This window comes from Aplysia californica, unplaced genomic scaffold, assembly GCF_000002075.1.
Source record: "Aplysia californica isolate F4 #8 unplaced genomic scaffold, AplCal3.0 scaffold00052, whole genome shotgun sequence".
NCBI classification, from domain to species: domain Eukaryota; kingdom Metazoa; phylum Mollusca; class Gastropoda; order Aplysiida; family Aplysiidae; genus Aplysia; species Aplysia californica.
Window position 1 is genome coordinate 900,831 of NW_004797322.1, and position 12,345 is coordinate 913,175.

Below are 12,345 nucleotides of genomic sequence, written 5' to 3' on the forward strand. Positions count from 1 at the left end.
AGATTTTGTGGAATAAATTTCATTGTTTATTTCTTCTCAAACTTGTCAAAACTACATCTTGTGTAGTTTGTGTTGATGTCTTCTTCCTTTTTACAGTGGGAAAAGATCGGCCAGACTCCTCTTTCTGAAGACAGCTGTAACAAAGAAACAAAATATATCGATATAGAGAAAGGCAATATCATATGAAAGAATAACATCCACTTGATATGCCTACAGGGTGTCTAAAAAGAAGAGGGTCCATTTAAAGGATAATAACTTGGTGACTTTTGCACGAATTTCAATAAAACTTTGAAGTCATAACATTTATACAAGAAGAAGTTAATAGGACAAAAATCAATCGTGGTTGTCGAGTTTAAAAAAAATTATATCAAAATCGGGTCAAACGCGAAACAGCACTTTTAAAACTAAGCATTTAGCCAAAGTGACTGAACCTCACATTCTAATTTCATTGTGAGGAAGGTAAAAACTTGACGATCAGTCACATCGTTCTCATTGTTTTGAGAAAGTTAACGACAAATTTCTCTAGGGAAAGGTGTTATGCTTTTGAAGAGGCCAAGTTTCAGTTGGATGGGAAACACCCTACGTTCTAAAAGTTGCCCCTGCATGCGCAAAAAATACATGTATTTGGAAAACGAATTGTATAAGATGGCTGCTTATAAATGAAAGGCCACCTCCTTCCCTCAACTTGAACCCTACTTTAGAAGACGGGCAGAGTCCACGAAAACAACCCACTAAAATCGAACAGTGAAGTGGTTGTCTTTGGAATCCACTCAGAAACATGCCACAGCTATTATTCAAATTTTCGGAAGCGTAATCGATCTCTTCAAAAGAGAAATTGTCAACACCTGGAAAATGCTGTACAGCTTAAATAGCCATCACCTTCCCTGAGTATATTTGGCAATGTCAACTTGATGTGAATTTTTTCTTCAATGCACTAATAAAGAATAAGTAAATTTTTGGAAAGTGCAAATTTTGTTCAATTCACTCAATTTTGGTTAAACTTTAAAAGCGTAATACTTTTCTTATATTCAAATTGATTTTCTTCATACTAATAAGTGGGACGTTCCCATGGTTTGATTTCAATGCTTTGAAGATTTGTTGAAATCCGTGAAAAGTTTATCGATATATTACTCACTAAATGGGTCCCTGTTTTTAGACAACGGGTATACAGTGGTATGTTTAATTTTACTCACAGTAGCTTCTGAAGTAACCTACGAGGTGAAACGTAGCGCCGTTTTAATGGTTGGCTAAAATTTAATCTCGACTCTCCCTCCCTCTCTGCTTCTCTGCAATGAAGCTGATGATGATGATGATGACTTTTTTTTGTTTCCTTAATGGGCCTGGTGGACACGACGCAGAAATCTCTAAGCAAGAGGTAGTCTCTTTTTCAGCTCCATTGTCAATATACTCAGAGGCACTTTCACCCGTCCAAATAACTCCATTCGATGATGATGATGATGATGATGATGATGATGATGATGATGATGATGATGATGGTGGTGGTGATGATGATGATGATGATGATGATGATGATGATGATGATGGTGATGATGATGATGATGGTGATGATGATGACGACGACGACGACGTCGACGACGACGACGACGACGATACTGACGACAATGATAATGATGATAAGCTTGTACTTACCTGCCCTTCGGAGACTCTCACTGCAGTCAACTCCTCCGGTTAGTGAAACGCTCATACGATCCCAGACCTGGCCGAAGAACTCTTCGAAAGAGTCTCCACACAGCATGCCAACACCGCCCACCATACAGGTTCGCATCCCTGCTACCAATCTGTTCAAAATGATTATATTTGGGAAGTTTTTTTAACTATGTAAAAGATCAGCGAATTCTTTCCCATGTGCATGTGATGTTACGTACGTATTATATTTATTCATTTTTTGATTGATTTTGGATCGATTTATCTTCGTCATCTTAATAATAGTACTGATTATAACAAAAATACTAATGATAATTATTATACTAATAATGATTACTAATAATATTAATATTAATAATAAAGGCAAGGATGAGAAGAAGAAAAAGAAGAAGAAGACGGAAAAAGAAGAAGAAGAGATTACACTGGCTTACTTTGATTAAAGACCTAAACTTCAGCTTGAGTCGATACTATAATACCAAGTGGAAGAGATACGCGAAAGTTCTACTGCATCACATTAGCAAACAGAACAGAACAAACTCTTAAGGTATGGGGTAATTTTTTAAAGGGCGTGAGGTTGTATCAGGGGTCAAGTCTTTTATTTATTTATGTATTTGTTTATTCATTTATTGAGTTATTTATTTATTTTATTTCGCTAGCCTTTATCCTCAACTTATCTGTTGTGGGTGAAAACGTTGAGGAAAGGTTTCGTCTCCCCTGAACTGGAGTACTTGAACATAATGGAGTTGTATGCGTTGGTGGGGGCAATAAGAAATGTCATATTGTTCGGGAGATACAGTGGCGTAGAACTTAAACTTAAGTGTCGCCCATGTATGACATCGTCACAAAAGGTTGACTAGGAAGGGAGGAAATAATTTTACACCTTAGCTCAGCTTCTAATGATTTTGACTCTGAAGTGGAGATTTGCGGTACTCTTAGCCGTATTAATAAAATAATAACTGTATAAAGATTTCACTGTCAAAGGAATATTACTCATAAGGATAATGACTAGCTCGAATAATTTAGACATTTCTAGATTTGTAAGTGGGCTGTTGGGTGAAAGACTTTTTGTAACGGCTAAATGGCAGACCACATTGTCTTCTTGCTACGGTATAGTACGCCAGGTCACGTGGTGAAAGCAGGTGCACAACGTGCGTATAGGGATTCCGAGAATTTTCGCTTTATGCCAAAAAGATGGAAATTTGATCCTGGCTACCCTAAGGTTAGGAATATAGCCTTAAGACAGCGGTAACAAGGAGCTAGGGGTAGCAGAGTCTGGAGTATAGACGAGAGGAGCCCAGAAGAGGCCGGGAGTTGGGTGGGGAGAAAATGGAGAAGAAAGCAGAATTGAAATCTTACGACAGAAAATGACAGTAAAACAGAAAAGGAGGTGAAAGTGAAAAGAGAACGTTTTATAGATGAATTGTTTTTTGTCGCTGTCAGGTTTCGAACCTAGAACCTTTTCGATGAGAGGGAACCATAAGAGCTCTTTCTACCCATAAAGGAGGAAGGTTTAGATTGTTGTTTATCCGCTGGTTGAAGGCCTTAAAAACTTTGAACATAACCCTTTAACATGCAAAGCAATTTCGATTCCTACTCGGTTAGCTTTTGAGATATTCGAAACAACACCGGTAAGAAACAACAACGACAGCGACGATAGCAACAACAACAACAACAACAACAAAACAGCAGTAACTAGAACAGTTGCAGCAGCAGCAACTACAACAACGACAGCAACGATAAAAACTCACGGGCACCACACTGCGTGGGTATCGGGTTCTGTCCCTTGCAACATGGCCTGCTCCACGTGAGAAGTCTCTTCAGTATAAGCCTCTTGTTGACACGTATCAATTAGGCCTCCCACAGCACGGAATGCGTATATATCATTGAGACATGGCGACTCTTTCATTGATTCCACAACTAGTAGTGGAGAGAAAGAAAAAAACAGGGGAAGAGGATAAGAGCCAGAACGTCTTAAATTTTTTGTTTTAAAGGGGGGGGGGGGTTCTTTTTTTTGAGTGTGTGGGCAGACATAAGCTGGGTTATGTTGTGTTCTCTTGAGTTTTTTTGAGTGCATAAAATGTTTGTTTATACATATTATATATATATATATATATATATATATATATATATATATATATATATATATATATATACATATATATTATACATATATTTAATATATATATCTGTGTGTGTGCGTGTGTATGTGTGTGTATGTGTGTGTATGTGTGTGTGCGTGTATGTGTGTGTGTGTGTGTGTGTGTGTGTGTGTGTGTGTGTGTGTGTGTGTGTGTGTGTGTGTGTGTGAGAGAGAGAGAGAGAGAGAAAGAGAGAGAGAGAGAGAGAGAGAGAGAGAGAGAGAGAGCGAGAGCGATTTTTTTTTGCCACAACCGGCTTCAACTTCCCCTTTTCTGACGTATCATTTCATAGAATTGAAGAACGCTATCGGATTATTTGTTTTAAACCAGTGACGTGGGATTTCTTCCCTTATGTCTTTGCCTCTATTTTGCCCTGCCTGCAGCACAGTAAACCATCCAGTTACGTTTCTTTACGCTTCACAAAGGTATACTTCAATCTCCCTTTTCTGCTCTGATCTTAGAAACTACACTGTGCTCAGTGAACTCGATCTCAACGCGTTTTTACCTGATTTCATTACGTTCACATTTTGCTCAACACGATCTCAACACGTAGGGGTTTTCTTTGAAGTTCCCCTCAAAGGGTACCGAACTCCATTTGAAAGTTGAAGCATATTGGAATACACGTTCAAGGTATCAGATGCAGTTTAAGTTAGGCTGTATTTTCATCATTTCCCCTCTGCGTTGTGGGCGTTGGACTAACACACGACGTGGTGAAATCAAGGGCTCGTCAATTTTTAGGCATGTGGAGTTATTGGTATCATCAGAAAGCTTATTCATTGGCCTTGCTTTCAATTTAAAAAATACCAATCTATCTTGAATTCAGGTCAAGACATTTCTGATTGAAGCTGGTGAGGTCACCTGGTTTCTGTGGTGAAATAAGAGAGAAAATGACCGCCATAGTTTGGTAACTCCAATAGCTAAAAAGTCCATGAAAACTGAAAAATGACATCATGTTTTTGCCTTTAATCAACGCTTTAAGTACATTTACATAACAATATGTTTTTAATATGGACATAAAAGGGGTTGAGCTAAAATGAAATTGATAACAATTGCCTAACTGAGCGAAAATACCTGTTTCTCTGATTTCATTGTTTTTACGAGCGCCTGATTTCACCACGATGTCTCAAATTTAGGTGAGACTGCTTGCCAAATATGTGAGACTGCTTTCAAAATGGAATGTTGGGTATCATTTTAAAGGATACAAACTTCTGTGAAATGCATTTCTTTGAATTGAGAACACTTTACAATTCATGAAACTGTACAGTACTGTTCCTCTTTTCCTGGCGTACTCTGAGCCTTCTTGGTGGTGGTAAGATGGAAGAGGAAGATACGGATCAAATTTTTGTCTCCTGACGGTTGGTTATTTCCCCATCGTGCGTTTCAACAAAGACTTAATGTATTCAGGCAAGGCTGACAAGTCCAAAATCACATCTTGGGCAAGGCCAATGGAAGCTCTTGGAAGAGTGTCAGTAGAAGCAAAGTGAAGGATGGAATTTAGACGTCGGTTGTAAATACTCTTCTTGCAGGTATGTAAAGAAAAAAGAAAAACTATTTTTGAACCTGGATCGCCCACCACAAACGCAATCGGAATAAAAACTCAGCTAGTAAGGGAGAGAGAAAGAAAGAGAGAGAGAGAGAGAGAGAGAGAGAGAGAGAGAGAGAGAGAGAGAGAGAGGGAGAGAGAGAGAGAGAGAGAGAGAGAGAGAGAGAGAGAGAGAGAGAGAGAGAGAGAGAGAGAGAGTCTTTGCACCTTTATTTATGCAAAGCGTTAATCCATGTATCGTTGGTGTGTTGAATGCCAGTCCGACATTCACCAATTGATTGTACCTATGTATTTTAATTTCATGTTTTTTTCTGACCAGAGGCAGTCTTAGATGAAAACAACTTTCTGCTCTCTGTGTGTGTGTGTGACCAGAGGCAGTCTTAGAAGAAAACAACTTTCTGCTCTGTGTGTGTGTGTGTGTGTGTGGGAAGGGGTCATGGGATAAGGATAAGCATGGATTGGAGGGTGGAGGGGGGGGGGAGAAAAGGTGGGAGGGGATGGGTGGATTGAGGAAAGGGAACATGATGGGGTACGGAAAAATAATATGTAGGGGAAGGGGAGTGAGAGGATTGGGGGGGGGTTGGTTTTGTTTTGGGTTTTTTTAGGGGAACAACGCCGGTGGCTAAAATCAAGTCGATCTATGAAGGTAGATTTCTAGTGGTCTTTATCATTATCTATTTTCAAAAAACGACATCAACCGTATAAAGACGTATGTAAGGATAAATATCCAGATTTATGTAACGCAGGAAAGCAGTTACTCTCAGGACAGCTTCATAGTCCAACCAAAGGCAGCTAAGGTGTTTAGAAGAAGGATGTTACCTGTCCTAAAACAGGACAGTCAAAGTATTTTCAGTAACAGCTACTTTTCACCCGCTATTGGGGCGGCAAAATTATATTTGTCGAACAGAGAAAAGATTCTGAATAATGCTTAACACAAATATGGCCTCAACCATCAGATTCTGTTATGCCGAGTTAGATGTGGCAAATAAACTATACAGGAATTTAAAAGTTGTTCCCGTATCGGATCCGTACATTGAGGATTGCCTTGTTAGTGAGACAACTTCCTAGCCCTTCGGTATATTGTGGTAGGGTGGCCAGTAGTTCCTTTCCACGCTGTCTTTACTTCCCCAACTCGAAGTCAGGTACCCATAACTCCTGAGTGGGCAGGAGAGGGCGAAAAAAAATCCGTCTTCGAATCGAGCCTCGAACCCGGACTTTCCGCTTCGGAGACCAGCGATACTGGAAGTTACGGAAGTAAAATAATGTTACAAATTAAATGTACCTTGGATTCCCTCTGGGCTACAAACGTAGGACAACAGGCTGAGATAATTGCCCACTTCATCGATCGTTTCCGTGCGTTCACAGACGGCATCAAGAGCCTCCTGAACACACTCCACGAAGGGATGCAAGAAAGATCTGAAACAGAACACGGCAAACAGCAACGTTAGTATCTCGTTGTATTCTTCCTCTCATATGTTGTGAGGCATCGTGGTGAAATCAGCTGCTCATTAAAATATAAATAATGAAAGAAAAGAAATCTGCATTTTTATTGGAATTTTTTTTTTCTCGAAATTTTGTCTCAACACCTTTTATGTCCTTTTAAAAACAAGTTTGCGTGTTGTTTTTGTTGTTTGTTTTTTTCTAAATGAAGAACGTTTATTAAAGGCTATAAAATGGTAAATTTTCAGTTTACAAAGACTCTAAAACAATAGAAGACACCAAACTTTCGTGGCCACTTTCTTGCAAATTCTACAGCTAAAACCAGATGACCCCCATCTCATTCAGTCGCAAATATCTTGACTTCTTTTAAAGATATAGGGGTATTTTTTAAAAATTGAAAGCAAGACAAACGAACAAGATTTAAGACGATACTAATAACGCTACATTCCCCCAAATCGATGTAAGCCTGATTCCACTGCATCGTGAGACATAATATTATATTTAATAATCGACTACCCAGTATTGTTGTTAAGTCTAAAACTGCTTTTTAGAGCAGATAGGTGGTGCATTTATAGGCAAATCAAGAAGTTTTGTTTTCACAAGGTAAAAAAGAATTAAAAGAATAGAAAATATATTGATCAATTGATCAATTAATAAATTGTATTGATCCATTCATAGACTAACATATTTGTAAATTAATGAATGAATACATTAACAAAGTATAAATGAATTACACTTTTATAATGCATTTGGGGAATTATGGGTTACATAGGAATATGAAATAGGAACATCTCAATGACCATCAAAATGAAAGTTCTGAAATGCTATGTATGGTCAACCCTTCTAAATGGCTGTGAATGCTGGACAATCACTAAAGACAGTGAAAATAAAATAGAGGCAATGGTGTTTTCTTGGGAGTATCGTGGAAAGAAAAGAAATCAAATGAGGTAGTGCTTGATGAAGCCCTCGTGGGACGCTCAATGTTAAAAACAATCAGGAAACGACAAATGCAGTTTTTAGGACATCTGAACAGACATAATGGTCTTGAACATCTGGCTCTCACTGGCAAAATTGAAGGCAAACGAGGCAGGGGAAGGCCCAGAACAATCTACTTGGGGAACCTAAACAAATGGGTAAACGGGCTTTTTTTAGAGCATCCGAGCAAAGGAATTAATGGAGAACCATGATCGCCGATGTCTGTCCCAGATCTGGCACTGGATGATGATGATGATGATGATGATGATGATGGTGATGATGATGATGATGATGATGATGATGATGATGATGATGATGATGATGATGGTGATGATGGTGATGATTGGGAAATGTACAAATACGATGGGGGTTCAAGAAGTCTTTTGTCTAAATATGAAGGAATAAAGATAGAGCTTTTAAACTTGGCACACATACTTTCATTTTTCTACATAGTCACAATGCAGAGTAACACATTTCTGCCACCTCTTTTTGACCTTCAAAAGTCCTGGAGAAAAAAATGACCCAGAATGAGCCACAGACAAGTCTTCCACAGCTTCAATGGCGTCCTTGTTGTCATGAAAACGACGTTCTTTCAGTGATTTTTAAAGATTAGGAAACAGAAATAAGTCGGAAGGGGCAGTGTCAGGTTAAGAGGCTGGGTGTGGCAAGATTTATAAGCCTCACTGTTCTGCTGTCTGGACTGTTTGTTGTGCCCTCTGCGCAGGGGCGTTGTCATGCAGTAGGAGGACCCCATTACGGAGTTTTCCACGCCTTTTTCTCACCAATTCAGACTGTAATTTATTTTATCAGTAAACCCGAATAGCAGTCCCCTGTGATTAATTTTCCATTTTCCAGGTAGTCAGTCATGACGATGCCTCCACAGTCCCAGAAACACGACAGCATAACCTTTCCACTTGATGGTGTTACCCTTGCCTTCTTTAGACATTTTTCGTTCTGGATCAAAATGATAAATCCATGTTTCATCCACGTTCACCATGTTTTCAAAGAAATTTGTGTCATGGGACTCAATTCGAGGGAGAGTTTTGCCGGACTCAACCCTTTGCTTCTTTTGCTCACTTGTCAAAAGGCAGAGTACCCACCGCGCAGACACCTTATTCTTGTTAAGATGGTCATGGAGAATTGTTTCAATTGATCCGACACTGATTCCCGTTTCACTTGAGAGCTGTTTAACAGTTATACGTCGGTCTTGTAAAACCAGTTTCTTCACTATGGATACATTCTCTTCAGTTACCACAAAGGATGGGCGTCCTTCACGATCTTCATCCATCCCCGACATGAATCCAGATTTGACTTTTCTTACCCAGTATGTCACAGTATTATAACGAGGACCTTTGTCCCCATAAACTTGGGTCATTTCCTGAAAAATTTCCGAAGGGGATTTTCCTTGTAAGGGTAAAAACTGAGTTACATTCAACAGGCCCCTTGGCACAGCTTCAGCAAAGAAAAACCAAACATGTTTGTGCATGGTTTCATTGAAAACGCTGACTAGTGCCTTATTATGCTCAGATTTCCCCAAAATTTTGCAAGGTGTGTTCTCAAGGAATTGTTTGAAGACTGGCAAAATTTAATTACTCTTCCATGATTCCTTCATACCCAGACCAAAGACTTATTTACCACCCCCCCCCTTCGTATAAATACATAATTAGAAATATATACTTACATACACAGATACATACATAAATACACAATATTATACGAATATAGAACAATTTCACAAACATGTCATTGCCGGTCGCCACCCTTTAGTTAGGGTATTTGTTCAAGGACACATCCCCTTTGACCAAACATCTAAACCCCGTGCCACCGACACATACTTGACGTTATAAAAATATACAAATATCTAATTTTGTAATTATACATTGACCTCTGCAGAAGCTCAGCATAACGCCATCTGATATTTCAGCTCACCCGCCCTATTTGCTGGCTGATATAGCTCACACAAAAAAATAAAATTAAAATAAGGGGGAAACTTTTGTCTCACGTGCATACTGTATCCATATTGACGGACTTGAATAAGGCAATGAGTGATTCCGCCGATTGAAAGTGCATCCCAAACTTCATGGCCAAAGGGAATGCACAGGCCTGCAAGCTACGTTGGCATTCTGGATTTTCATAGTCCGCGGCAGCGAAACCTGAAAGGGAAAATGAAGACCGGGCGTGGAGAGTGAGGGGGGTGGGGTAAAAAATGTTGTTTGGTCGAGATCATGAAATATCGAACGACGGGAATATTATGTTGGTTAAAAAGAATTCAGTATGAAAGCGAAAGCTGAACAAAAATTCTTTGCCCTCCTTTGTTTATTAAAGGACCGCTTGCATCCCACTACAAGAGTAAAGAGTAAATAAGTGACGGTCATTATGGAACGAACACAAATTCGTATATTATCATTCCTCTTTAAAGGGAAGGCACGTGTATTCAAAATGTGGTGTTCGGGTCAAAACATTCGATTTTCAACTGTTCACATTTCCAAGTACCTGCATATCATAGGAAACGATATCCCATGATCTCCATTTAAAAATATTCTTCAGAATGACTTTAAGAGACTTTTGCAGGGTACTGACCTCAGAAGTTTACGCTTTTTCATCAAAACAGCCTCTAATAAAAAAAATAATCCATTTATAATTAGACCGTGATGACAACAACGTGTCCCCTTATGACCCTAACAATTTAGTATCGTTGTATCTGCAATCTTCTCTTCCTCCCAAACCCTAAACAATCTAGAATGATATGTTTCTGGCAGTTCAGTTATGATGCAGGACACATGATACCTCATTTTGTACATCTCAGTTTGCCTTGGACAAAACGAATCACCGATGCTAAAAGAAAATAGTGATCATGAATATCAATATTCAGTTACAGATTCTCAAACTGTATGGAATCCTTAACAGTTTCTTTGTGTTCACAGCTATTGTGTTCTTTCGATTCAAGGGCTTGTTGGATTACTCTCACGATGGAACTACCCAATTTGCTTTTGTGGCCTCATTGTAGACATAAGGTGTTGTTGCAATCTGTAAGAGGATTTTTAAATTTAATAATAATACTATATTACGTTTTAACTGCCTCAGATGGAGTGTTTCTGTCGGAAGCTTCGTCGTTTTAGCAAGCCATATACCAAAATCCGGGATATGTCACTCATTATTGACAATAAAATTTATAAAATGCTCTAGCAGGTTGTTGCGAAGCCCTATGCTGAGTTTAGTTTGTGAACGCATTAACTCTGTAACTTTATAAATAAAAATATAACGCCCTCACTAAAGTTGCCTTTTAAATAGGGGTATGATAAACTAAAGTGCAAATAATTGCTTAGAGCGCAGAACAAAAGTACAGTCTTCTCTTTTAAAAACAAATCCGATAAGGTTAATTAGCAATGGATGAAAAATACATTTTGATCAATTTATCCACAATGTCGAATGCAGAAGGGTTAAAACTGAAAGGAATATAGGTTAAGGCTTACTGCTTTATGAAATAAAATCACCATCGTGATGTTGGAAGCCAATTGACCGAATTCATTCCAAAGCATTTCCCCTTCGATCATCTCTGGGCTGATAAAGAGCTAAAGTTAGAAGATGTGCTGTGGTATTTTTAAAAAGTATGCTATGCTGACGTTTACTATGGGCATCACAATCAATATCATCAGCACCACAGGGCCATGCAGAACTAAAGGCGTGACGGCATGGCTAATGCTTCGATTCTAAAAAAAATAAAAAAAATTTGAAACAATGATAAAATTAAAACAGCCTTGGAGGGTTGCAAACAATAAAGCAGATTTGGACAATCAATAAAGAAAAAAAACTATTTCAAAGTCCTTAATATTTTTCGCTTTTAAAAAGAACTCAGTCCTGAAACTTTCCATCTTTACTCACTTGCCATGAAGACAGCGACAAGGATGACTTGAAATATTCCCATCTTATAGCTGTAGATCTTGTAAACGAGTTTAGATCCTGAAATAATATACAAATAAAACCAAGCTGAATACTGGAAATGGTAGCGATATTATGTCTGAGAACTTGTTTTCGAAATGAAAAAAATTGCATGTAAACTTCAAAAAGCCAATTGTAAATATTTATATCATAGAGGTTAGAGCACGACGGCTGAATTGAAAAACAATATCAAATAACGTTACACTTTATTAGAAAGACATGTTGTAAAGCCGTTATCTGTTTACCTATTTAAAAATATTTTACACACGAATTCATTAATTAACAAATTGAAATATTCTCCAGTGAAGTTTCAATTTTAACAAATAATTGTACCTCAAAATTACAAAGCTCTATATAAAATCCAATAACATTTTTTTCAGATAAAAATTGTTTTATCTGGTCTATCAAAATGGTAAGATTATTCAGAATTGTTATCAAAGTATACAAAGAATTACACTTGAAAAAGCTTGACATATTGTGAAATTCAAAATATTTTATAGTCAAATTTCTCATAACTAGATCTAGGTGTGAGAAGAGAGAACTTTGTGGTTCTCGGGTAGCGAAATGTGCCATGTTCTTTCGAGAAATGTATTCGTACTGTCAGAAAGAGAGATGCAACATACACTGCGCCGAAATCTGTTGGGT

The 12,345-nt window shown here is 38.2% G+C and overlaps 1 protein-coding gene across 2 annotated transcripts; it reads right to left on the reverse strand.

Moving 5' to 3' along the window:
• On the reverse strand, positions 1-12,345 carry LOC101861341. Of its 2 annotated transcripts, none has more exons than XM_005092752.2 (7): positions 12,324-12,345; positions 11,644-11,721; positions 9,764-9,914; positions 6,629-6,762; positions 3,414-3,582; positions 1,651-1,799; positions 1-134 (listed from the first exon to the last, which is right to left on the reverse strand). In XM_005092752.2, exons 2-7 carry the CDS (start codon positions 11,684-11,686, stop codon positions 91-93), a joined length of 690 nt encoding a protein of 229 aa, XP_005092809.1. In that variant the 5' UTR covers positions 11,687-11,721; positions 12,324-12,345; the 3' UTR covers positions 1-90. The 2 variants fall into 2 exon arrangements, with proteins under 2 accessions (XP_005092809.1, XP_005092807.1); XM_005092750.3 differs by lacking the exon at positions 12,324-12,345 and adding an exon at positions 12,243-12,310.